The sequence below is a fragment of the Belonocnema kinseyi genome, chromosome 1 (assembly GCF_010883055.1).
Source record: "Belonocnema kinseyi isolate 2016_QV_RU_SX_M_011 chromosome 1, B_treatae_v1, whole genome shotgun sequence".
Lineage (NCBI taxonomy): Eukaryota > Metazoa > Arthropoda > Insecta > Hymenoptera > Cynipidae > Belonocnema > Belonocnema kinseyi.
The window spans coordinates 122,524,146-122,551,172 of NC_046657.1; the positions used below are offsets into that span (position 1 = coordinate 122,524,146).

A 27,027-nucleotide genomic window follows, 5' to 3' on the forward strand; every position below is an offset into this window, starting at 1 on the left:
ACGCCAATTAGCACAAATGGTAAGTTCCGACAGTGCCTACAAGTGTGCCTACTGGCCGCTAGATGGCAATACCGGTTTCATATGTATACACCTGGTAGAATATCGAGGCATATGGCTTGAGACAGTCAAAGTATGAAAGACAATTCTTATATCAAAATTTGGTTACAGGTATAACATAGAATACCTGGTATGCCTTTAGCAAGGTTTATGAGATAAAGATGGATTACAATTAGTTATTTCTGTCCTTATTTTAGGAAGCATGTTGAGAATTGTTATGCTTTTGCATTAAGGTGGTTTAAAATGCATTATGTCCCCGGAGAGAGAAATCTTGTTCTTATTTTCTTTAAATCGGTGAATATTAAGCCGTTCTCTTTAAAATTAACATAGGATAATACAATAAAAATTGCTTAGTTAAACAATAAATAAGAAAAACAGCTACTTGTTATTAACTTTTTGAAAATTGAATTTAAGTCACTCCTTAAAAAATGGCTAAGTAATAATTTGTTCCATAAACGACAAGCTGACAAGTACACTACAGTCCCGAAGGAAAAGTTCCCGTTTTATATGACAAGGTGGTCCATCCCTCATTTTCAGTCAGTGGCAAAACTGTCGCAGAAAATTCGCTTCAGTTCGCTTTCAGTCACTCAGTGTTTACGTTATGCGTTGCGTATCCAGGTGTTACCAGCCATTATGCATATGTCGAAGGGAAGCAAGAGGAAGCGTTCATCTTTCGAAGAGACATATAAGCTTTTAGAAAAAGTCAAATCAGTCGCCTCCAGACAATTGATTTAGCAGAATTTATATTTTACCGGGAAGTTTACAAATCTTTAAAAAAAATCTGTCAAATTTCTATTTTAACAGCTTCTAAAATAATGAGTTGAATTGAAGGGTCACAATGCATACGGGCGTAGATTCCAATTTTTCGTAAATCGGTTTATTGGCTTAAAATATTTATTTAGCCCTAACTTGTGTCCTTGTAGAAGATTTTAGACCAGTTCAACCCGAAAGTAGGCCTAAGAAAAAAATTCTGCGTACGGGCGTAAGTGCCACGATGCTTGCTAGCATAAGTGCCATACTTCATAGTGTGGTGTCACCGCGGCGTCATTGATTTTCAGAGCACATGGTTATCTTTTTTAAAGACCTCATTTTACGATTCAATAGAGCTAAACAATAGCTTAAAAGTGCTTTTTTTCCTCTTAAATTTAAAATTAAGTAGTTACGCCACTATGTGTTTCAAAATTTAAGCTTCTGTCGCTTATCCATTTTTGACAAGGGCTTTCTCGCACATGGTAATATTTTTTTAAAAGCCTCTCTATGCGACTCAATAGAGCTAACTATCAGTGTATTTTATAGCTGATTTTACCATTGTTTAACCATTTTTTTGGTTTGTTAAAATGTTTCCCCTCGCTAAATCATGGAAAGTTAATATTATCTTGAAAAAATTGCACACATCACGGATGATTAGAGCCCTAAAGGGGTATTAAATTATATTGTCCTTAAAGTATATTTGCTTTTGTTTCAAACATCCCCTAAATTAGTGCTATCTGCGAAATAGTAATACAAATATATTTGTCCATCCTATTATAGAATTATTTATGTTCATTGAGAGATTAAATAATTTAGGCAAAATTTCTGGAAGAAAAAATAACTTAATAATGACATATATAGTGAGAAGGATTATAAAAAAATAGATTTTTCTTCACTTTTCTTATTAAATGTCAGAAATGAATGTTAAATAATTTTTTAAACAATTCATTATTATTCTCAAGAAATAATATGATTCAAAACATAGATTAAATGTGTAATTAATTTTATAAAAAGAGAACTTTTTATAATAAGTTAATAAAATTTTGAGCAAATATTGGTTGTCTAAACAACGTAAGAATTGCCTAAAAAAATTATTCTTAACATTTACTTCCTGTGACAATAATCCCAATAAGCACAAGCTTCGTAGAATCTACAGTGAAAATAAATTTTTTATGTGCAATAATTGTTTGAACGTTTTGATATTGGTCAAAAACCTTAAAACACTTATCGACGAATACAACAAAACGTGTGCTGAAATTTCTTGTTCGAAAGCCTGCGTCCTTTATAAATTTCGCATAAAAATGCTATTTTGCATTTACGTTACATATTCATGGGACAATCCATAGAAGTTAGATTATCAAATTTGCAAGTCCTAACGTACACATAATTCCTTTAACGTTTTTCATTTTAAAAATTTGAAAAAAATGCGATTTCCTTTTCCAGGCACCCTACAAAATTTTCAAAGCTATAGATCAGTAGAAGACAGTTATCCGTCTTGATTTTGTGATAAACACAGTAAATTAAAGAATGATTTTCTAACATCTTCGGGAGAACACTTCCGCACTGATACATCATCTCGAGAGGCTTTTTGATCGTTTTCGAGAAATAAGGCTCTAAAAACTTTGTCAGCATTAATTTATTTCTGTTTTCGCGTTCTAGTTATTAACATGTACCACTTGTTTTCAATTAAAAGCTCGCAGTTTCATTTTTGGAAAAATTTGAAATTCCAAAAACCGAATTTTTAATTAAAAGCAAGTGTTAAAAATAGTTGAGATTGCACTATTTTATTATTTTTTTGATTCTTCTTATTAGAATCTAAAAAAAAATTTTCAACACCCCACCAATATTTTGCAGGCACATTCCCTAACAGAGCCGGAGTCGAAATTTAGACCCTACTTTGAAGTCACAGCTCCTTATTAGAACCTGCTGACGCTATATTAAATTAAATCCCCTGCTTTATACTTGTAACGCTTAGAGAATGAAATATTGAACCGTATTTTAAGACTGTAACACCTCCCTGAAGCTACTTTGAATCATTACAGCCTACATTTTTATAACTCAAGACCCTACTTTGACGCCAATGAACCTACCCTTCAATACTGACCATAGATTGAATCTTTTGAGCCTACAATGTTCGAACTTCATGAAAATAAAGTAAAAATTATTTTTTACTCAGGATAACTGAATTCATTAGTCATCTTAATGACTGAATGCACACTCAATTAACAAAAATATTTAATTTAAGAATGAACCTAATAGTCATTAATTAATCATATATAAATCATTACTTCTTTGCAATGGTTAATCACAGAAAAATAATTTATCTTAACTGAAAATGCTGAAAATTTGTATAAGAACGATATTCATCATAGAAAGTTCCTAGATATTGTCGATTAATAAGTCATTATAGACATTTTTATTAATAAATATTAAACATTTGTGCATTAAACAGTCATGTAGGTGATTAAGAATCCCACTAAATTATAAAAATAACATATTTTCTATCGCTAACAACAAATATTATGTATAAAATACAAAATTTGAAAAATAAATTGAAATATATATTTAATAATTATAATTAAATTGACTGGTTGTTATGAAATTTCTACCAGAGTATTACGGTTAATTTATTTGCAACATGATTTCATGAAGAAAATCATTTTTTCTTAGGAACAGTACCACTTTTCCAATGGTTTGGTCAGTTTTGTTACTAAACATTAATAATTAAGAGTTTCTGAAACATTTTCTGAGTGAAATATTACTATGTACGTGTCTACCACTTGGTTTAAGAGGAAAAATTATTTTTTTCTTGAGAAAATGTTTACGGTTTTAATTTTTCATCATATTTATTGGAGAATAAGAACAGACAAATGCATTAAAAATAATTGACTACCTATCTCGAATTTTGATAAGACGAGACAATTGGGTATAAAATCAGTACTGTTATTGTTAATATAAACTTATTTTCTGAACAATATTATGTTTAATCTTGAACTAAATGTTTCTATTGTTTAGTATAATTGGATTGATTATGATGATGAACAACGTTTTTTAAACCTTTGCTTGATAAAGAGAAAAAAAAATATTTTTATTGAAATCAGCAAGTTTGACACTGTATTCATTTAAGTAAAGAATAGCACAGAATCAAATTTAAATATGTAGCCTCAAGTTCTTTTAAAGCGTATAACGTAGAATACTTCTAAAAACAGAACCAATTTATGTTGAACTCTTCAGAAATCGTTTTAAATATTTAACGACACAGAAATTTAAAAAAAGGTAATTATTCAATTAATTGTTTTGGATTTAAAAAGATTTTAGACCTTGAATTATCGGACATGCTAATGATTTGTATCGAAGACATCCCAACGCGTTCCGTTAGTTGAATCGGTTGGGGTATTAGGTGTTTCCCAGTGGGCACAAAATTTGGCGACGTCTGTACGACATCGTTACGACATATTTACGACAACTTTACGACATCCTATGTCCATGTCGTTACAGTGCCCTTACGATGTCGTAAAGACATGGTCAGATCATGCGACATATTTACGATATCGTAAAGACGACTTAACGACATGGACATAGGATGTGGTAAAGTTGTTGTAAAAATATCATAACGATGTCGTAAAGACGTCGCCAAATTTGGTGCCCACTGGTTTGGTAAATACTCAGTGCGTGTGTACGATCTCGGGTTCGTTTCTTAGTACTTGTGGATTTTTCAAAGCACCATGCTTTAGCGTATTAATCAAAAAATTCTATTAACAATATGTCTAAAAAAAATAATTGCGAATATCCTTGATATTTATAGCACAGATATTATTTTTTTTCTGATAAATAACAAATCTTATTTGTTTTTATCCATATTTTTTTGAGGTTATAGAGAACCTACTTTGATACCGCAAGTTTCTACAGTATTAGTTTGAGCTTTAAAAGAGGTTCTAACTTGTATGAAATACAGACCCTACTTTGACGCTAAAAGTGGAAAGACGGCCGATTTACAACACTTTTGTCGTCAAAGTAGGGCCTAAATTACATTAAAATCGCTGTTTATTTAGAACCTACTTTACAGCTTCCAGCACCTACTTAGGTAGGAGTTACGGCTTCAAAGCAGGGCCTAAATTTTAACTCGGGAGATGTCAGAACATTACCCCTTAGTCTAGTTATTTGATTCGAAAATTTGGTGGGGCGAACCACTTGAATGGTTTAGGAAACTTTTTATCTTTTCTGAATACAACATAAGTTCTAGAACAAAAAATTACCCTACAGTCGATAGTGATTTACATTGGATAATTTTAATCAACTGGAAAATAGCAAAAAATTGCATTAATTTTCCTGAGCATAACATATCAGGAAGTTTAGTATATTTTCGAATGAATTTTAATTGAAATATTATAACTAATTAATGGTTAAAAGCAATACATTAATTCAAACCCTAAAAAAGCTTCCCCTCTTCATTATTCACACTTGTTACCATATGAAACCTTTTTGTATTATTTTTAGTCATTAGAATCAAAGCTTTAAGTTTAAAGAACAATATTTATTAATAGAAAACGTTTTTCTTTATCACTTATAAATATCTGGGGACTTTTAATTTAACATTAAATTTTTAAATCGAAGATGACCAACATTAGATAACCTAGGAATTGCAAACAATTTTGCTGTCAAAATTGTCAGCTCTCCTCTCAAAATCTAAATCAGCGATATACTTATCGCAGATTCAGATTCAGAAGGTGCAATTATCTTGCAGATGTTCCAAGTTAAAGCTTCTGTTAGCTTGTCTGTTTATTTTGATTAATGGCTCTTTAAAATTACAGTCTTTTTGATGAATAATGAACTAAAAATATAGTGTAAATTTGTAGCTATCAAAAAGCCCGGAAATCATAGTTGTGTTAAGGAGTCACTCGGAAAATATATCACTTTTAGCACTATGAAATATAGAAATGTTGCACTTCCCTGTCATCACATGTCCGGTAAAATTTTATGTATTTTAAACATCTCGTATCAACCGTACCAATCTCACGGAATATCAGAGATGAAAATACAAAAATTTAAGCTTTATAATGTTGGTAAAATAATTATAGTTTTAACTTTTATTCATACAATAAATTGATTTCAATTGCAAGCATACTGATAATGAATTATAATTGTCGAGAATTGAGAAGCCGCCTATGCTCATGAGAAATACCAGAAGCGATTTTGCATTGATGGATAAAAGTATCAAAATTATTTTTGGAAACTGTTTCAGTTCAATACTATTGATTTTTTCTATCTAAGGGAGGGTGTTTTTCCTTAAATACATTTTTTGAGTGACAGGGCTTGGCACATAGTCAACTACTCTGGTGATTATCGAAATTTTTTAATCTCTCTAATTACATAATCAAAAAATTCCTTACATCCTTCGGGATACAAATGATTAGAAATTCGGTCACATATACTTAAACATTGATTTATATTACGCAGGTATACAAGAAAGTTTCATGTGCGGTAAACTAGAACACCACACGCCTATGTTTTTGGGGTCGCTGAATCCGACTCTGGTGTAATTTGACCCTGTCAGGTCTCAGTTCTTTCCTAACATCAAAATACAACTAAAAATCGATTTTGTGAATGAAACCTTACAAAAGAAGTGTGTCTTCTTATTTTTGGGTTAGGTGAACCTAATTATGGTGCCCGTTTAGCCCCACCAGGTCATTGCTGGTTCATAACCTTTAGAAAAACTTAGAAATATCAAGAAACCCAATTTTGTAGTTACAGCATAACTACTGATGATTGCAATCTTTGGGAAAAAGGTATCCCCCTATTGTTTAGGTCGCTTATTCCTAACACACTGATTATTGTTATACTCCAGCAGGTCACTGTTCTATTCTAACCTCATGAATCATGCAAATTATAAATAATGCAACTACGTTGTAAGTTTTTCTTTTGTTTAAAGAAAGATTAAAATAGAATTTCCGTGAAGTTAAGTATGATGCTCCGATATAATCAATGGTAGTAAAGCACGTCACATAGTATTGATGAACGTTTCCTATGCCTTCTTTTTTTTCCTGTGTGACAATATGTTCTTTTATTCTCCAAATATCTTTCACGTTTTCTACTCTTTCCAACATGCTCTCCTTTCAACATCTAATAAAAGTTAGTTATCATATTTTTATCCCATTTTCCTTGATATAGTCGTTCAATTTCTCTTATTTCCTGATGGAATCGTTCTTCTTCTTCCTCACTGTAATCTTCAAAATTTATTGAGAAGTAATCGAGATTGCAAAAGAGATCAATTCTATACAGAGTAAGTGCCCGGTAATAAGCGTAGAATAGAGAAAATTAATATTTTCAGATTTCAGCGCAAAAGTGAAGATTATTCTATTATTTTGAATGCGCGATTTTTCCATCTCCCTAAAATGCCACAATAAGAATAAGATACCTCCTGAACTTATTCACTTCTATTTCCATAGCGACCGCCACATAGTTTTCTATTCTCCCAAAGAGAACGTGCTTTCAATATATTTAATTCCTTCTAATTGTACCGGTAACGCACCTCACAGAGATATTTTTTATTCCTCAGAAGTGGTCGAATCTTGATTTTACTTAATTCCTTCTAATAAGTTCACAAAATATGTGTAATGAGTTGTTTTAATTCCTTCATGCGGAATGTAAATTCTGAAATTTTATTTCTCACGAATTCAACTCTGCCTCTCTAGAGTTAAAATTATTGAAATTCACACATTTGCATAGATTTCTTTGTTACATTTTCGAAGGCGTTTAAATAAATTATCAAAATATAAATAAATATAAATTAGAATGTTTTTCGCATTTATAAGTTATAAAAAGATTTAATAATGAAAAATAGGTTAAATAAATACTTTCGTTAAATTTTACTCAGTAGATTGAGAGAAATAGGATTTTCACTTTTATTGTTCCCGTTGGGGGATTTTTGTACAGAGGAGAAAACGCGTCTTCATAGGAATGCAAATTCTTAATTTTTCTGAATTCAACTCTTGTTACCGGGTGGACACTAGATTTTGATTCAGTGACCCTAAAAGTATGAGAATACACTTTTTTTGATGTTTTCATTTGCCAAATGGACTTTTAGCTGTTTTTTGAGATATGGGACGAACTAAAAACTAATATGGCCAAATCGACCGCAGATTTCGGATTAATCGAACCAAAAAACATAAAGATATGGTGGTCTAGTTCATCGCACATGAAACTTTTTTTTTGTTCCTGTGTTATCATAATTTCTGAGATCACGTAATACTGGCCCCATTCTAGGAGTTTCAGTTTGAAAATTTAACATAAACCAATAGGTTTTGCTATTGAATTGCACAAATTCTGTACTAAATCATGAAAAAGGTGACAATCGTGGGTTTTTGTAAATTGAAGCAACCAAGTCGTACGTACCCCACATCTGGATGTATGTTTGGTTATTGCAAACAAGTGATATTGCCTTATCTAATGTTACGCAATATTGCCTTATCTTCGTACAACATACAAATAAATTAAACAAGCAAATAATGAAAAACAAATAAATAAGTAATACTAGAAGTTTGTACAAATTCAGTACAAAAAATAAGTTTCAAAACACGCCTTGACCCTTTTGTAATATCAGTATCTAAAATTTTTGAAGTGGTGATGTGCAACTCGCTTATTTGCATTCCTCCTTTGAGAATCAATACCGAAATATATACATCTGTAAAATGGTGATGTGGATCGCTGCCTTACTTTTGGCTCCAGATCAATCTTTTCCTAAAAATGAGAGGAATTATCTTTTACTACGTCACGTAAGCCTTCGTTACTTTCTAATATTGTAATTCAGATATAAGCCGTGTTCCAAGAATTACGTTTGCATACATTTGTATGCATACTTGAGTATAATTTGAGACTTTTAATACTTTTAAAATATTTTTTAGCACGTTAAAATAAACCAATCTTGTGATAGATTCTGTATCATTTGCTTATATGAAATTCCGCATTCTTATTGAATTTTTCATTGATAGATCTAATCGATAAGTCTACCATGAATTATGTGCTATTTCTTGTTTCACAAATAAAGGATTTGGTTTGAAATGAAGAAATAACAATTAACTTAATGTGATATTATTAATAATACTTAAGAAAGAACTAATGTAAAAACTTATAGAAACTAATGAAGTATGCGGCCATTCAAAAAATTGGTGATCCTTTTCCATTTTTTCATATAGAAATAGAAGATATAATAACAAAAGTTACTACTGAACTGAAAGTATTTTATTAAAAGATATTGTTCAAACAATGTTTGTTTAAAAAGTTTGCAAAATCAGATTATTTTTATTTGAAATCATCTTTTAATTAAATTCTTTCACCCTATTAACTTTCTTATTATATCTATTGGTGTGCTCATGGGCTTTTTATAGTCGAAAGCATTATTTATAATTTGTAAAATTTGAAAATTATTAATATTTTTTATCACTCAACTCCATTATAATGACGAAACAGAACCAATTTGTTACAATAAAGTAAAATGTAGAATGCAATTTATATGTTTTTTTAAATCTATCTTAAATAATTCAGATCTACGACTTTATTGAAGTAATTTGTTCGGAGATTAAAAAAATATTGTCGGCATAGCTTATTTTTCCGCTGAACATGTTTATATATTATTGAATACAAAAAGAGATTTAGAAATCGGCTTCTACAGCTTTCAGCTACTAGATCAGCTATTAGATTCGTCCCACCGAGAGGTGATGCGTACTTTTTGAACGTTCCTTATATGTAAGTTTTATTAACAAATATAATTTACTAGAAAATAATGTTAATTAAATATGTGCTAAAATCCAATATTTGTTAAATATAGATACAGTGAAGTCTTGTTTATTCCAAGGCGCACCTATTCGAAGAGCGGGGAGCTTTGGTTGGTTTGAATTGAGTACTTTAGCATGACGTCATAAAAATTTACACAACTTTTTGTAGAAAATACCATAATTTTAAAAGTAAGTCATAAACGTAGAAATAGTAGTATTTGCCAAGTGTATTTTAGGTTAGTGTATCAATTTGATTTGGTCACAAGCGGGTACTCTAACTTTAAATTCCGAATATCTAATGTATATATTTGGTGAAACTGAATGGTCTTTAACCGATAAAATTATGCAACATAATTGCGCAAATTAATTCCACACTTGAAAAATATTACTATTTATACATTTATAACTTACTTTTACGTTTAGAATATTTTGTGTAAAGAGGCTTATGCGTTCCCATGTCGAGATGTACCAACTATGCTAACCTTCCTGACATTTTCACCTATTTTGTTATGATCATGACATCACGCAGCAATACTCAATATTCCGCGTTGAAAAAACGAGCAAACCATACTCGCGTTACCGAAAATCTTTTATAAGTAAATTATAAGTTAATAGATGCACATTAATTAAATCTATATATTTTTTAAAAATTCTATTTTTATTAAACTATGGGGATCATGAGACTTCTCTTTTGAAAGTATTCATATAATTAGAAAAATAAGTAGATAAAAGTATACAAAATGTGAATACAAAGACTACTCGTCTATAACTAACTTGGCTAAATCCTCAGTCTCACGCTTTTCGCCTAAGGTGGCGCCACTAACTATACCGCGATTTCAATTACATATAATTATAGAAATATTATTCCTGCAATCGGCCATCCTGGATGATCATCCGCCTCGGATGACTAAGAAACCCACGGCGTTTGATTTAAGTTTAGTTATCTGATAAGGGCCAGGTAACTTAGCTCGCAGTTTTTGGCCTGGTTTCATCTGGATGCGCTTGATCGCAACGAGATCTCCCACAGCACATTTGGAAGGTGCTCTGCGATGTAAATTGTAGGTTTTGCTGTTTTCTTCCTGAAGTTTTCCTATTTGTAACTTTACTTGTTGGCACAGGTCGTCTCTGAATTCTTCAAACTGATGCTGCCACTTCGTCTCTAAGATTTCTCTTAACTTTAGATAATCTGAGCGACGCATCTCAACTCCTGTAAATAATCGGAAAGGAGTCATTTCGGTACTTCGATGAAATGTTGAACTTAGCGCTTGTTGAAGCATATTCACATGCTGTTACCATTTCCCAGGGTTATCAAGGAACATTTTTAACAAAACGGGTATAATCACTCGATAAATCCGTTTAATTTGACCGTTTGCTCTCGGCAATCGAGTCGTTATCCAACGATGCTGGATCTTCTCTTGATTACAGTAATCTTGATACTCTTGAGAAGTAAAGGCGGTGCCCCGATCAGATATCATTCGTACTGGATTCCCGAAAATGTACTTCAGTTTGTCTAGTCTCTCAACAACTTCTCTGGTATTGGTTGATTTCGTTAGGTACAGCCAAATAAACTTCGTAAAGTCATCGATGACCGCGAAAATGTGATTATACTGCTTACTCGTTGATTCTAGGGGTCCAAGGTGGTCGACGTGGTAAGTATGCAAAGGCAGATCCGTCTTTTCAATATTATGAAGAAACCCCTCCTCGATGGGTACAGCCAGGTAAACTTCGTAAAGTCATCGATGGCCACGAAAATGTGATTATACTGCTTACTCGTTGATTCTAGGGGTCCAAGGTGGTCGGCGTGGTAAGTATGCAAAGGCAGATCCGTCTTTTCAATATTATGAAGAAACCTTTTCTTCGGACCTTCCTTGCGATTGGCTATCAAGCAGGCAACACAATTAAAGATGAGTCTTACCACTTTCTCAGTTAAAGATACTATATAGTAGTCTCTTTTACTAATCTCCTCCGTTCGTTTCACAGCATAGTGCCCCGCTGATGAGCTGATTAAATGATTTCATCTTCCATGCAGGCAAGAGCCACTAACAGGTTATTTGCGTTCGTGCACCTGTATAACAGGCCTTGCGTATCACGTGGTCATTATTTGAACAATCTTTCAGAGAATCAATAATCTTCTGAATTCTTGCATCATCCTGTTGCGCCGCCTTGATTCTTGCGGTGACATCGTCTGCTTCAATCATCAAAATCGGATAGCGGCTCAACGCATCCACATGCCGCATTCGAGAACCAGGCCTGTGCTCAATCCTGTATTTTTAATCTTCAAGGAACTGCGTCCATCTCCAAATCTTCGTAGACACCTCCTTTTTCTGCATCTTCTGCTGGAACGCTAAACAGTCTGTTACGATCTTAAAAGCTGCACCCAGAAGATAGACACGCAGCTTCACTAACGCATAAATAATTTCCAGCACTTCGAGTTCATAACTAGAATAATTTTGCTCGACGGGAGTAGTCTTGTAACTCAGGCAGTGCGCGGAGTGTAACCTATCGTCATCGCGTAATCGCTGAAACAAAATCGCAGCCAAACCATCTTTACACGCGTCGGTGTGTAATTCAGTTTCATGAACACGATCAAAGAACTTCAATACCCGTTGATCCGTCAACTTTTCTTTTAATAATTAAAAGGCCTTCTGCTCCTCGGAACCGAATTAAAATTCCTTGTCTTTACGAAGCAAATCGGTTAAGTGTTTAGCCAGCAAAGAGTGTTCATTGATGAATTTTCTAAAATAACCCGTAAATCCGACAAAGCTCTGAACGTATTTGGTTGATTAAGGTGTTGGAAAATTCATAACAGCCAAAACTTTATCCGGTGAAGGATAAATTTTGCCATCTTCAATAACTGGGCCCAGAACCTCAATACGTTTCTTTAAAAGATGACACTTTTTCTTCTTTATCTCTAAACCATACTCGCTGGAGACCTCTAACGTTTCTTGCAAGTTCACGAGTGCTTCTTGTGAGTTTTTCGCTAAAATTATGATGTGATCAAAGTAAACTAAAACAATTCTTTTGTAACCTAACGGACGAAAAATGTAATTAATAAATAGCTTAAAAACTGAAGGTGAAATGCAGAGTCTGAATGCAGTTCTCAGAAAAACGAATTACCCCTCATACGTTACGAAGGATGTATACTTACGACTGTCTTTATTGACGCTAACATAAAAAAACCCATTTCTAAGATCTAAAGTACTGAAAATCCTTGAATCCTTTAAAGCATCAATTTGATCTTCGATTAATGGAATGGGGTATTTATCCCTCTCAATGATCCTTTCAATTCGTCGATAGTCAATACAAACACGAGGAGTACCATCTTTTCTTTTCGTTAAAACTACAGGACTCGCAAATTCAGATGAAGCAGGCTCAACAATTTCGTCCTTAATTTATTCACACACCTGTCTATCCACGATTTCGCGCTCAGGAATCGGCAAGCGTCGAGGCCTACTAAAAATAGGCTTATTTTCTTTCAAAGTTATATTTAACGTAATATCGGTACTCTTTGTTTAATTCGGTTTATAATTTAATACAGGATCTTCGGCTTTCTTACATTCAAGGACATCCTCAATCGGACCAACATTAATCTCAATCTTTTCCGCTACAGTAATATTTGCTAAAAAAGATCTAGATTATATGGTTCGTCTATTACAATTTCGGCTTGAAAAAGAGCCTATGGTTTCTACATGTTTGCCTCCAAATCCGGTAGCTTTACATTAAGATTCGCTCAAGTTAACCAATCTCATATCTACCAAAGCATCTTTTTGTAATAAATTCAATGCATTTCCGCTATCAACTAACGCTCTAATATTCACATTTTCTACTGATATCTCTTTATGACAATTGTTTTTTGTTTCAGTACTTAGGAAATCTTGTTACATCCTAACAATCCTTGTTGTTACTTGTTACGGCCTTTTCTTTGTTTTTAGAATCATTGGACACATGTCCCGTTAATCTGTAATTAAAACAACGTATACCCTTAGTTTTCATCGATTCCGACTTTTTTTAATTTCTATCGTCTTTCGATTTAACCGACTTAAGATTTACTTTTAGACTCCACTTTCTAATCCTTTCGTAAGTCTTTAATCACTCTTTAAATCCGCTAATATTGTTTGCGCCGTATAAAACTGCTTTGTTGCTAGCACTATCACCCAAGCCCTCAATGACATGATCCAATACAGCATCAGTCTCAATATTTCCCTGGGATGCTATTTCTATCAGTATTAAAAAGCACTCCTGAACAGATTCCGTTTCTTTTCTTTTTCTTTTTGAAAGCATTGAATAGGGCTGAGCACTCGAGATCTTGTTCAAAAATTCTGTGAACAAAGCTGTCTTTAACTTTTTCCACATGACGAGTTTCGACTCGCTTCGAATAAAAAGCTTAGCTAATCCTTTTAACGATATTTTCGCGAAAATAACTTTCTGCAAATCTGTCCACTGAAACAAGGCAGCTGCGTCTGCGAAGTCAGCCAACCATCGCTCTATGGGAAAATTATCACTACCGTAAGTCCCGAATTGTATCCTCAATATCTTTAAATCCTAAGAAAAATTTTACAACTTCCGCTTTTCGCGGACCTGTGGGTGCATTATCTTTAACAGATTCCCCATAACCCTCACCTACTTCTGACCCACATACGTCTTTGTCATCGTTGTCGTCTTCCGAAACCTCAAAATTATTTCTATCCTTATTCTTTAAATCGCCGTCTTGAACGTCTTGCTCGTCCTCTGACTCGCTTTCCGTATTGGGCTCGGCCAAAGTATTTATGTTCATAAGCGCGCGAACGATATCTTGCCTCAGCTGCTCTTTATGTCCGCAATAACTTAAACCCAAAACATTACAAATTTAGGTTAGGTCACCAACTGAAAAAAAACTACTATAATATAACTTTCTTCGGAATTCCTCTGATTCATCTGAAAGTGTAAAACCGGGAAACTCACGCAACTTGCTTCGATTTTTTCTATCGCCCTCATCCTCAAATATTAACCTATACAAAGCACCTATCGTGCTGCGAGGGGTGTTTTTTAATTGCTTCTTAATGAAGTCAATTTGAACCAACTTCTCCATTTCAGATTAACTCGATTGACAAAATTTGTATTACTATAAATAAACACAGAATACTTATCAGTTACGCATTCGAAGATGCCGCTACTGATGCCCGCTGTCCGCTACACAATCTCGTTCTGTTTGCCGACCTCTTGTCTCTGCTTCAAGTTCGTCTTACACCTCGTCCTTTTGATTTATAACTTGTGAGAAACACGTCATCTGCTACTCTCGTCACCTTTTATTCAGAGAATCACCGCCTACCACTCTCTGGTCGTCTTTGATTGGAAAAATGCTTGTCCCTTTAAACTGTAATGGACTTTTAAAAATTCGCCATGTTCCAACCGCGTCTTTTATTTTTTGAGTTGTACTTTCATGCGTCTTTCATCCCGGATGAGCCCTTAAAATTATTAGGATCATGCTCAAGTAAAAAGACTTCTCTCTTGAAAGTATTCATATAATTAGAAAAGTAAGTGGATAAAAGTATGCAAAGTATGAATACAAAGACTACTCGCCACCACCTTTCAAGTTTTTCACAATGCGGAAATCTGCGACTCCAATAGAGAATTCAATAGAGCTAGCAGCAAATTGAAAAAATATTAGGAACATTAGTTTTCGGGGTGACTGAATCCGATTATATCATGATTATTCTAACATTTAAAATGGAGAATCCAATATGGCGAAATAAAAATCTGGAAAATGTTAGAAACTACACAAAATTGGTCACATTTAGGTTTTCGAGGTCGCTGAATCAAAATTTCCAGTGACTTAAACTAATCATTCAATTATTTCCAAAGTTTTTTTTTTGGCTGGTGAATTACCAAGTGAGAAGGCTTGTATTAAAATATATTAAAAATTTGTAATCCCTAATAAAGCCTTTTCTATCCTTTATTTTTAAATCCTCATTAGGCGGCGAAAATGATAAGATTCCAATCCCTTTCAAAGCCGATCAGAGTTGTCAAATGTAACCTTAAATAAATTAAAAAGACCATTTTCGTTTTAAGCATTAGAATAAGCTCCACAAGAATGAAATTTAAAACATCTATTAGAAAGATACACAAGACTACATTCCTTTATCGTAAAATATTTGCTTTATTCAAATATTATCAATTACGAAAATATAAAATCATGATAAAAAATTCAAAAAGTTATTTATCACCAGAGCCACCTCTGTATAAATTAATCATGATATCGTAAAATAACCGATGCTATGTTTTAAAAAGTTGTTTACCTGATTATTATTCGAAAAACAGTAAATAACTGTAGTGAAATGTGCTGAATTAAAAGGGATTAAAATTTTCCTATTTCTTGGTTGCTTTAAGGTATAAAAAAGTATTCAGATAAATATTTCCACCGCTCGGTACAGAAAGTGAATTAATTGAAGAGTAACTTCTACTTATGTGAAGATTCAAAGCGGGAGGACAGAAAGGAGATCCAGAAGTATTCAATATTTTTCACGTTGCCACTGGATATATGACATCTTCCAATGCTCTTACGCACACACATACGCGGCCTGATACGCCTACGACGCCGAACGCGGCTTGACGCAAGAGACAGGGTTATCCGACACTTCCTGTTCGCTTCCCCTACACTACAGCCCCGAAAACGAGAAGTATCGTACAGTCTACTGTGTAATAATTCTTTTTCCATGACTTTTCATGATTCTTTTTCTCATGAATCTTTGAAAAAATAGCCTAATAATATTTACGTGAGTTTTAGTTTCTAAATTCCCTATTATTTTAAACTGAAAAATATTCTTTTCACAGAAGAAGCATTCTTGTGACGCAGCCAGCATCTCTCATAAGATTAAAGTTCAGGAGAATTTCATTCGTTTACAAAGTATTCCTCTTTTCAAAAATCCAAATCATGTTCCGCCATTTTATATTCCAAAATGATAGTATTAAATTTGGATTCAAGATTTCAAATTTTGATTCAGTGACCTCAAAAAGCTAATTGTAACCTTCTTTGTACAGTTGATAATATTTTTTTTGTAAATATCCGAATATTCTTTTATTTATTACCTGCCATATTGTATCTACCATTGAAAATTTAAAATTTATGAGATCAGATTTAGATTCAACGACCTTGAAAACCGAGATGACATTTTTCTAAACTTCCTACCACTTTTTAGATTTGTAAGAAAAATTATAGACCTTCCATACATTTCCTAGACGAGGAAATTTAAAGTTTTTAAGCCAAAGTTTACAAAAGAAAATAAAATTATGATTCCAAAAATTCTAGACTTAGAATTTTTGTCCTTTCTTTACGTTTTTTAACATGTGAATATATCTCCCTTATAGAATTGAGAACTTTTATTGGCCATACGTTCAATACGTATGTTTATTTAATCAAACATTAAATAAATCGACGTCTCGACCTGTCTTTGGGTCTTCCTCAAGATTTTAAAATGATTACAAAAGTGTCTGTAAAAACATACATTTTTGATCAAATTGAATTCTTAAATCTAATAATAATTTCACACAAAAAACATTAAATATGTGAATTAATATCGTTACCCGAAACAATTTATTCGATGACATTGAAAACATAAAACAACACGGTATGTCAAGTAAAACTGTTAGAAGGTTTGTTTTTAACATTTTTATCTCATGTAGTCGTCCTGTTTAAACAGAAAGAGGAGAACTACTAGTCTGAATGGATTTTTTAAGTCATTGTAGTCAGAGGTAACATTGTGAACGTCATTAACATGAACTGAGTTGGGCGACCTTTTGAAAACCCACATTTAGTACAGAAAAGGTGATATGACGCCACATTTAATTATATGATTAGATATTGAGTCATGATAGTCATTATAGCTAAATACACGGCATGCGGCAAAATCTTCGAAATGGAACAAACAAATCAATTCAATAAGCACTGATAAACATCATTAATGTGCATTATTTCAGTTCATAAATTAACACGTAAATTATTGTACTTTCTATTAAAAATGGATTCTATAATTTTTCTTTTGTAAGTAATAATTTCTTTTGCTAAAATCCTGATTCTATTGAAATCAAAATCGAAATAATGATCAAAAGACCAAGCATGTTGAGATAGGCCTGTGTTGTTATTACCGGTTCTGCAATATCTTTTGTGTTCAGCTATTCGCGTTTTAGTCTTCTGCTAGTTTTATCTATATAAAACTTTGAACAACTTGTCCATTTTATGAGGTAAACAACACCCGATAAATTTTTTGTTGACTCTGTATACAAATTCTCTAATTTATTAAAGTTTTTCAAATATACGTTTATATTAAATTTTTTAAGCAAACTCCTAAATCTTTCTGCTAGACCTTGTATATATGGAAGAGTTGAGCTTTTATGATTTTTATTCAGTTTTTCTAACCATATTGACTTTTTACTCTTACTAGAATTGTTAAAAATCTCATGTATTCTTTCTTTCTTTATACTAGTTGTTGGTGATTAAAGTTTCTTTGATTTGTTTAATATTATCTTTTCTGAACTGAGCATGACTAAGTTTTGTGCCTCTGTCAATTAAGTTTTTGATTAATCCAATTTTTTGCTTAAAATGAAAAGGTTTGGCTTTTCATACCAGTTTGTGAGAATTAGTCCATCATCTTTTTTCATCACTTACAAATTAAGGTAGTTTAGAATGTTTTTTTCCTCAATCTCATGTGTAAATTGAACCGATTCATCAATGCTTTTAAACACGTTGACAAATTCCTGAACTTTTTCAGTAGGAATGATGGCAGACACATCATCTACATATCGTTTATAAAACAGTGGCTTGAAATTTAAAAGTGACAACGCTCTAGATTTTAAATCTTCTTTTTTTTTACTCTGTTTGATATGATTGAAGATAATGGAGACCCCATTGGGCAGCCTGATGTTTGTTTGTAATTACTTTTATTGAAGGAAAAAACTGTGTTGTTAAATACTTTTCTGACCGCAACAAGTATTTTGCTTTTGAGATTTTTGTTCAATTTCGATAAATATTTAATTTTTCTTCTACACATTCCATAGCTAAATCCAGAGGGATATTGTCAAACATGGACGCCCCATCTAGAGACACCATGATATGAACTGGTTTAAAAGATTTTGCTAAGTATGACGATAATTTATATGTTGTTGAACCAATGGAGGACACTATTATTCTCCATTTTCAATTTGGTTTATGAACTTGATGAAGAGCATACGCTTTAGCTACGATCGAACCTCTAGATTTTAAACGGTAATACAATTGATCGTTAATATAGGATTTATTATGCCACCTAGTAACAACCTCATTACATTTTTCTTCTGTTGTAGGAACCAAACTTGTTTTAACCTTTCTATATAGAGATCCATTGCTCAACATTTCTTCGACATCTGTTATGTAATCTATTGTATTAACTGCTACTGTAATTTTGCCTTTATCGGCTTTCAGAAAAATAAGGTCTTTGTTATCTTTTTGATAATATGCGATTTTTTCAACAAAGTTATCATCTTTGAATTGATTATTCCTTTATGGTTGGTTCGAATTCAACGTAATTCCAAACTTATTGCCTAGAGATAGTTTTTTAGCAATGTTTACTGGAATATGTTTGTTTGAAATGTTTTTAAACCATTTTTCAAACCTAATATTACTGATTAGTACCTTTTTTAAAATGCTTATTCCTTTTGAATTGAAACTTTTTGATACATGTTTCTCGTTTTTCATATTTAAGTTTGTGTAGTATATAATTCTGTGATTCAAAAAAGTTGTAAATGGAATCTCCGTGTGTAGATCTAACTAAAGGATGTTTCAGAAACAATGTGTAATTAGCTAAATTGTTGATATTCTTAATTAGATTTTTGATTTCACAATTTAAAATTTGTTTATGATATAAAGCTTTAGCTCTATCAAGTTCATTAATGACATTAAAATGTGAGTTATTCAAATCAAAATTGTTAGTTAAATTTTCAAAATGTGCTGGAATAATAGATTCTCTCCTGAATCTGATGAGTAAGGTGTGTTGCTCTTTTAAGACGACTAGTTTCCTAGTAGACCAGGTCCACTCACCTATATCCAATCTTGGTTGCATTCCATTTCGTTGGAGTATGTATGCAAAGTGATGTTGAGTTCATAAAAGATAATATTAAACAAATCAAAGGAACTTCAATCACCAACAATTATCCATTATCTCTTATTAATAGTATAATTAAAGAAAGAACACATGAGATTTATAACAATTCTAGTAAGAAAAACTAAATAAAAATGATAAAAGCTTAACTCTTCCATATATACAAGGTCTAGCAGAAAGATTTAGGAGTTTGCTTAAAAAATTTAATATAAACATATATTTCAAAAACATTAATAAATTAGAGAATTTGTATACAAAGTCAACAGGAAATTTATCGGGTGTTACTTACCTCATAAAATGGACAAGTTTTTCAAAGATTTATATAGGTAAAACTAGCAGAAGACTAAAACGCGAATAGCTGAACACAAAAGAGATTGCAGAACCGGTAATAACAACACAGGCCTATCTCAACATGCTTGGTCTTTTGATCATTATTTCGATTTTGATTTCAATAACATCAGGATTTTATCAAAAGAAATTATTACATACAAAAGAAAAATTATAGAATCCATTTTTAACAGAAAGTACAATAATTTACGTGTTAATTTATGAACTGAAATAATGCACATTAATGATGTTTATCAGTGCTTATTGAATTGATTTGTTTGTTCCATTTAAAAGATTTTGCCGCGTGCTGTGGATTTAGCTATAATGACTATAATGACTCAATATCTAATCATATAATTAAATGTGACGCCATATCACCTTTTCTGTACTAAATGTGGTTTCTCAAAATGTCCCCCAACTCAGTTCATAACAATGACGTTCACAATCTTACCTCCGACTACAATGACTTAAAAAATCAGTTTAGACTATTAGTTCTCCTCTTTCGGTTTAAAGAGGACGACCAGATAAGATAAAAATGTTAAAAACAAAATTTTGAAAAGTTTTACTTGACATACCGTGTTGTTTTGTGTTTTCAATTTCATCGAACGATTTGTTTCAGGGAACAATTTTAATTCATATATTTATTGTTTTTAGTGTGAAATTATTATTAGATGTAAGAATTGAATTTTATCAAAAATGTATGTTTTTACACTTTTATCATCATTTTAAAATCTTAAGGAAGACACAAAGACGTTGTCGAAACGTCGATTTATTAAATGTCGATTGAATAAACATATGTACATATTGAACGTTTATAAAAGAGTCCACTATGCAGAGGCGAAAACCTGCAAGTACCTGACCGCCAGGGTCTCTTTTGGAAAATGAGTTCGCAGACCGGCCAAGTTAACGCAGTAGTTTTCCTATGTAGAGACTGAGTTAGCTTCACGCTGTATAGCGCCTCTGAGCAGTCTTTTTATCTCGTGAGTTAACAAAAGAGGTCTGCTCGCTATATAGCACAAGCTAACTCAAAGTCTCTATACACTGTTCCTTCGATGTTCCAGCACTGACATATTGAAATATTTTGCAGTTGCAAAAGTTGAACATCATTGAGAAATTATAATGTCAAGTTTTTCTAGCTCAACGATGACTCCTAGTCTCGTCTGGGTTCAATTGACAAACAGGGTCGGTCAACTCCCGTAGGAATGAACGGACCCGTCATGACCCATGGCGCGCGGGCCAAGAGGCTGCGAGGGGTACAGAAATAGTTCACTGCCCGACACAGATGGCGTTAGTTCAGTTTTGAAAAAGTGTTGCGGTGTGCAGAGGGAGCAGTGGCCACATACATTGCCGCCATGCTGCTCAGTACAGTAGAATCATGGGTACAGTACTCAGGCATATTTTTGAGAAACTTATAGGGGAATACGGGATGGGGCGGTAGAACTTCAGAGGAGATCCGAGAGCGGCGCGCGAGAGACGAGTGAATCACTACGCATGTGCAACAGTTGCCTTTGTTTGCCGTTCCAGCAACGAACAACGAGGTTAACGTGAAAAAAAACGAATAACGAATTTTCCTAATTTAAACATTTCACGATTATGCATTTCTCATTTCATACCATTTCTTTAAAAGTTAATAATGAACTTTTTAAAAATTAAAGTATTTTTTAAACACGCACAGGATATGAAACTTTTCTTAGCAGGAGTCGGTAGGTTCATCAATTTCATTCAACTTTTAGTTAAGAGCAGATCCACGAGGACGCGCTTATCAGAGTCTGAGTTACCCCTGTCATTTACCTGAGTGCCGTACCCATGATTAGGATTGCAATCAGTTGAAAGAACGGGAACCAAAGCTTTACAAGTTGATTTATAGATTTGACGATGATTCCTTAGAATAAAAAGGAGGTGTTTCTGGTGTCAGACGTGTGCAAAACTACGAATCTTGCCGACGTTTCGTGAACATTGCATTTCACTTATTCAGGGCTTAGCTGCACTTACTTCTCAGACTCACTGCTATAGGTTAGATCTGGAGAACTGAACTGTAATGTTCACGAAACGTGGCAAGATTCGTAGTTTTTCACATGATTTAAACCGGAAACATCTTCTTTTTATTGTAAAGCTTTACCAAGCCACCCAATTATATTTCAACCAGCCGTATTTATTAAAATAATAAAGTAACATTTCTGATCCTGGCGCACACAAAAGCAGCATATGCATTCACACGTGAACTCACATATGGACGCTGCTTAGTTTCTCTGCTCGACAGAGATGGCGCTGAAATGTGGGTCCGTTTTCTCCCCACGTGATTGACCGACCCTGTTTGACAAAAGTATTGCATGGGACCAAAACTAGATGCAATGAATGCCAAAAGATACTTTGCTTTAATAGAAGTACACCAACGCTGGCCATTCATCTGCGGGTCACTCACAAAATTGAAATTAGAACGCAATTAAATAATCAAAATCAGCGACTTCAATCGAGTGACGGAATCAATATTGATCATCAGGATATACACGTTAATATAACCTTATACCTGGCGGACCAAAGGAACCGAAAGGAGCCTCTACATAGTACCCTTAAAGACCCCACTGTGTCCCCTTCGGTTCCTTCTTTAAAAACTAAAAAGAAAAAAAGTAAGATCAATTTTGAACTTATTGAAATTCGGATTCTACGTTAAGATTTGCATTAGAAACCCACGGAGTAATCGCCATACTTTTTCTTGCAACGTTAAAAACATTAAAAAATAAAATATCTGCAATTTCCATGGGCCCAAGGCGGTTTCAAGTGCATCTTCTTTTAGTAGCAGTTAATAAGCGTTCCCTCGGTAACTTTAAGATATTTGTCTGGATGCTAGCGCCACGCATTGAAAACCTCAGAAAGTTTAATTTTTTGCACTGCAAAAAAAAGTATTACAATTTTTCCGTGAATTCCTAATGGAAATTTCATCGCAGAATCCGAATTTCAACAATTTAAAAGTTGATCTTGCTGTCTTTTGGAGTTTTTTAAGAAGGAACCAAAGGTGGACTCAGTGGGTTATTTAAGGATACTTCTTAGAGGCTCCTATAAGAGCAATTCTATTTTCCATGGTTTTTCCCCACAATTTTTAATTTTCCAATAAATAATAATATAGTTCCCAGGCGTAAAGAAAATGGACATGGATGCCTGGGCAAATTCTCTTTTGTCAAAATTGTTGAAAAAAAATGTTGAGAAACTAAATTTCTCTTAAGGTAAAGTACCACATGCCCTTACAAAAATCTTAAACAATTTTCAGAAAAATTCGACTTAAGTCGACTTTTCATCTCGCTTAATCGACTTTGAAAGTCAAAAATGTGTAAGTCAAATATAAAGTCGAAATTCGACTTTTCATTGCCGGTTTCCATCCCTATACGTTCTACCCGTTGCCTCTTTTTGCGCGAGAAGGACAGCTACGCAGACATAAACTGTGCGCCACTTTCACGTTTTGTACCACAGGCAACACCGGAGTCTTACCTCTTTCTCGACCAAAACAATTTCTGCGATATTTCAGAAGAGAGAGGTGTGGCGTTTAAAGTAGAATCAGCTGTTCGCAACACCACTTTGCAGCTTTATAAATTCTGATATTATTTCCCGAAAGAGGAATAAATATAAGCAAATTACTATTCGCGCGTGTAAATTCTAGAGAAATTTGGATGCAATCATTAAATAAAAAATATTTCAATAAAAGGAAAATAAATTAATAATCAATTATTAACCCGCTTTCCGTATAGAGGGATAAAATTTGACCCGAGACAAAACTCAAAGAATTAGTCGCTTTGAACGAGTTTTTTGTTTATTGTTAATTATTTATTATCCCAATTTAACGAATATCAAATTCTATAATTTTAGCATGAAGTAGAAGGTTCAAAAGTGATCTATGAATTTTACCAGAATTTGTTATGCATATTTACCATATTTTCAAGGCACCAGGTCGATTTGACCCCTCTATACGGTTAACGTAGGTAAAAATAAGCAATACGAGGATCGGGTTAATAATGATTTATAATTTAAAAAAAAAATTGTTATGTTAAAGACTGTGTTTGGAGAAGACTTAGTCCAATCTTGGGCCATTATTAGCAGGCTGATCTTGACACGAGCGTATAGTACACCAAGCTTTTACCAACGTGGAACCAATGCTGGCCAACGATACAGATCCAAGGTTGGCAATATTGCCCCCCCCCCCCCCAATATAAGCGCAATCTTAACTTAATGGTAGATTTCTTACTGGGTATACTCGCGCTTTTGCTACACAGTCATTTTTTGCCAGGATTTTTAAAGAACAAGCCTTGATCCAGTTAAATAAAAATTCTAAAAAAATTCAAGAATAATGTATGGTTCTTTTCTGGTAGATTCTTTAGAAAAACATTTTTAAAAACCACTTACAAGATGAGAAATTGTACACTCTTATATAGTTTGCATATTCATTTTGCAGAATTCTAAGCTTGTCATGGTACAAGTCCGATAACTTGCCATCCGATAAGTGTGCACTCCCCTTAAAACGTCATCACACAACGGCACGCACACTAATTGTAGTTCTCCCACTACGTGTGCTATTTTGCTCATGATTTGCGCCTATGATTTACGCATGCGCGCATCTGATATCGCGCTACTAGTGGGTGCACCCTATAAGTCCGAAATTCCTGGAATTATCCGCCTTTACTTCCCCGAAGTTGGAAAGTTATTGGACTTGTACCGTATCTGAAGTTCGGGAAAATCGAACATAGTGAACGTTGCTCAGTTGTAACATCGGCCTCTAAAGGGTTAAATAATTTAACGATGTTCCCAACGATAATCACATTTAATTTAATAAAATTGGAAAAAAGCTCATGATATTTCTATAATAAGTTTTTTCACAATTAAAATTGACGATACGGAACAGTGTCCACTCACTTTGCGAACAATAAAATTCTCTTTTAGTCAAGATAATAGTTCAGCAGTGGAATTGTTAGAAAGTTTCTTTCTTTTTTGATTCAAAAACAAACTTTTCAGAGCAGAAGTTCTGCTGAAGTGTGTCTTCACTAAAAGTTCTCTTGACGAGACAAGTAGCAAGTTAATTCTTGAGTCTAAAAACTTATATAATATTACAGAAATAGAACATCACAGTCGGGATAGGGTGCATAATCTCAACATCCTGCGAGGCATTTCTAAGTTTGAACCGTTGAAGATAAGGTTACGAACTTGGTATGTATATCCGATACACAACACCGGTTGAAGTCCGTTATACGTATCGTCCGTATCTACTTACAGTCGGAACAAGTCACAAGAACCCTAGTCTGGTTATGTAACAGAAGTTCAATGATCTGAATCATTAGCTAAGCGCAATCATAACTCGAGGAATACTTAACAAAACGTACTTTAAAAAAGGTCATTTCGGTTATGGAAAAATTTTGTAACTAAGAGGGAAAGGGAATTTTTTGTAGTAAACAGTAGTCTAATAAATTATAGTTAAATAAACTGTTGCTAAGCCTAAGAAGCTACGTGGGCAGAAAGTAGATTTTGGTCTTTACTTTTTATAAATCGAAAACAATACAAAAATATTTTTAGATCCTTCTAAATATGTATTGAATAAAATAGGAATAAAACTTACCTTTTGTAATTATGGCGCTAGTTGGACGAAGCAGCTGGACCACAATGGCGGCCATGATGGCCGCGAAACTTCTCAGCTTCATAGCAGGTCCTCAACTCATTGCCGTTTCTAAAATCCACCGTGTTCCTTAGATCTGTAAATAAAAATAAAATATTAAGCTCCACTTTGTAGAGTAGGCAAAACAAAAAGAAAATCTTAGCTATTATTAGGTAATTAACGGATCGTTAAGCAGTAAATTACCCCACATCTCACGAGTCCTGTTTGAATTCACGTTCTGGATCATTAGTTAAATACCCTGTACAGTGTCAAACAGTCGTGATTCCCAATGGATATCAAAGGTGGCCCTCAGCTATATCCTCAACTATATCTCTGTCCGTTCCGATCGAGTCACTTCAGGGGTGAAGGACAATCGCGTTCCTAATTGAGCTTCTATAGAGAATATCTAGATCATCCAGGGGGACTCAACCCAAATCCTGTTCACAACAAAAATGTGAATTTAAGTTGAACTAAAATATTAAAACTAACAGGCCGAAAACAAGAAACGCTTGAACGAAATCATAGTATAGTTCATAGGCCCATATTGTGGTTCAAATTAGGCTGGAATTCGGTGAATTTTGAATGCGCAATAATTATATATAAACTTTCTTCTTTTCTGCTTCCTGATATTTATCAACACCTTGAAGTTTCGGTTGCTGTTTGTGTTCGACAGACCCCTTGCTGGGACCATTTCACAAGACGTCTACACACAATGTATTAAGCCTCATCAATGGCATTAATAACTAGTCATTTTAATGTATAATGTAATACATCATGAGGCTATGCTTCAATTTTATAACAAACCTATATAAAAAAATTATATACAAAAATACATACTGTGGGTGCTGTACATCAATAAGCTGAGAAAACTCGTTTTTTCTTTACTTTTCCTAAATAATATTGCCAGTGCTGTTTCTCAGTGGTTTGTTTATAAAAGTAACATAGAATATCAAATAAAAAATCTTTATAACTCCCCCAACTACGTTAAATATGTCAAACCTCTACTGCGTAGTATAGCTAAGGACAGCTGACCAGTTGCGTAATTTCTCCCAAGAAAATTGCATACAAAGTTCGAGTTGGTGCGAATTTGCACTTGTGTGCCTTTGTCGTGGTGTAATTTCGTATCTGAAAAAGATTTTATAAGAGTGTGATGCTCCCCGTAGGAGTTCCATTTTATATTTACGTAAGTATAATTTGCAATAATAATTAATTATTTATATTTTAGGCACTATAAAAATATCTTGTGAAGGTATGCATATGTATTTTATCTTTTAGTTATTTTAATAAAATTATAGACTAATGAAAAATAGGAAAGGATAAATTCAGCGATAATACAAATAATTACTTTTTTACAGAAAGTCTAAGAGTTCTCTGATAATTT

The 27,027-nt window shown here is 33.3% G+C and overlaps 1 protein-coding gene across 8 annotated transcripts in view; it reads right to left on the reverse strand.

Annotated features, from left to right (window-relative positions):
* LOC117166852 overlaps window positions 1–27,027 on the reverse strand; it is a 651,449-nt gene that overhangs the window by 603,421 nt on the left and 21,001 nt on the right. For 5 of the 8 annotated variants that reach the window (XR_004466323.1, XM_033351253.1, XM_033351215.1 and 2 more), the window contains one exon: window positions 25,611–25,743. Coding sequence is in view for 7 of the 8 variants with exons in the window: in XM_033351253.1 (XP_033207144.1) it covers window positions 25,611–25,692 (82 nt within the window). In the remaining variant the exon portion in view is untranslated. Of the gene's footprint in view, window positions 1–25,610; window positions 25,744–25,850; window positions 26,084–27,027 lie in introns of all 8 variants that reach the window. The other 3 variants (XM_033351264.1, XM_033351244.1, XM_033351235.1) reach the window with 1 other exon arrangement.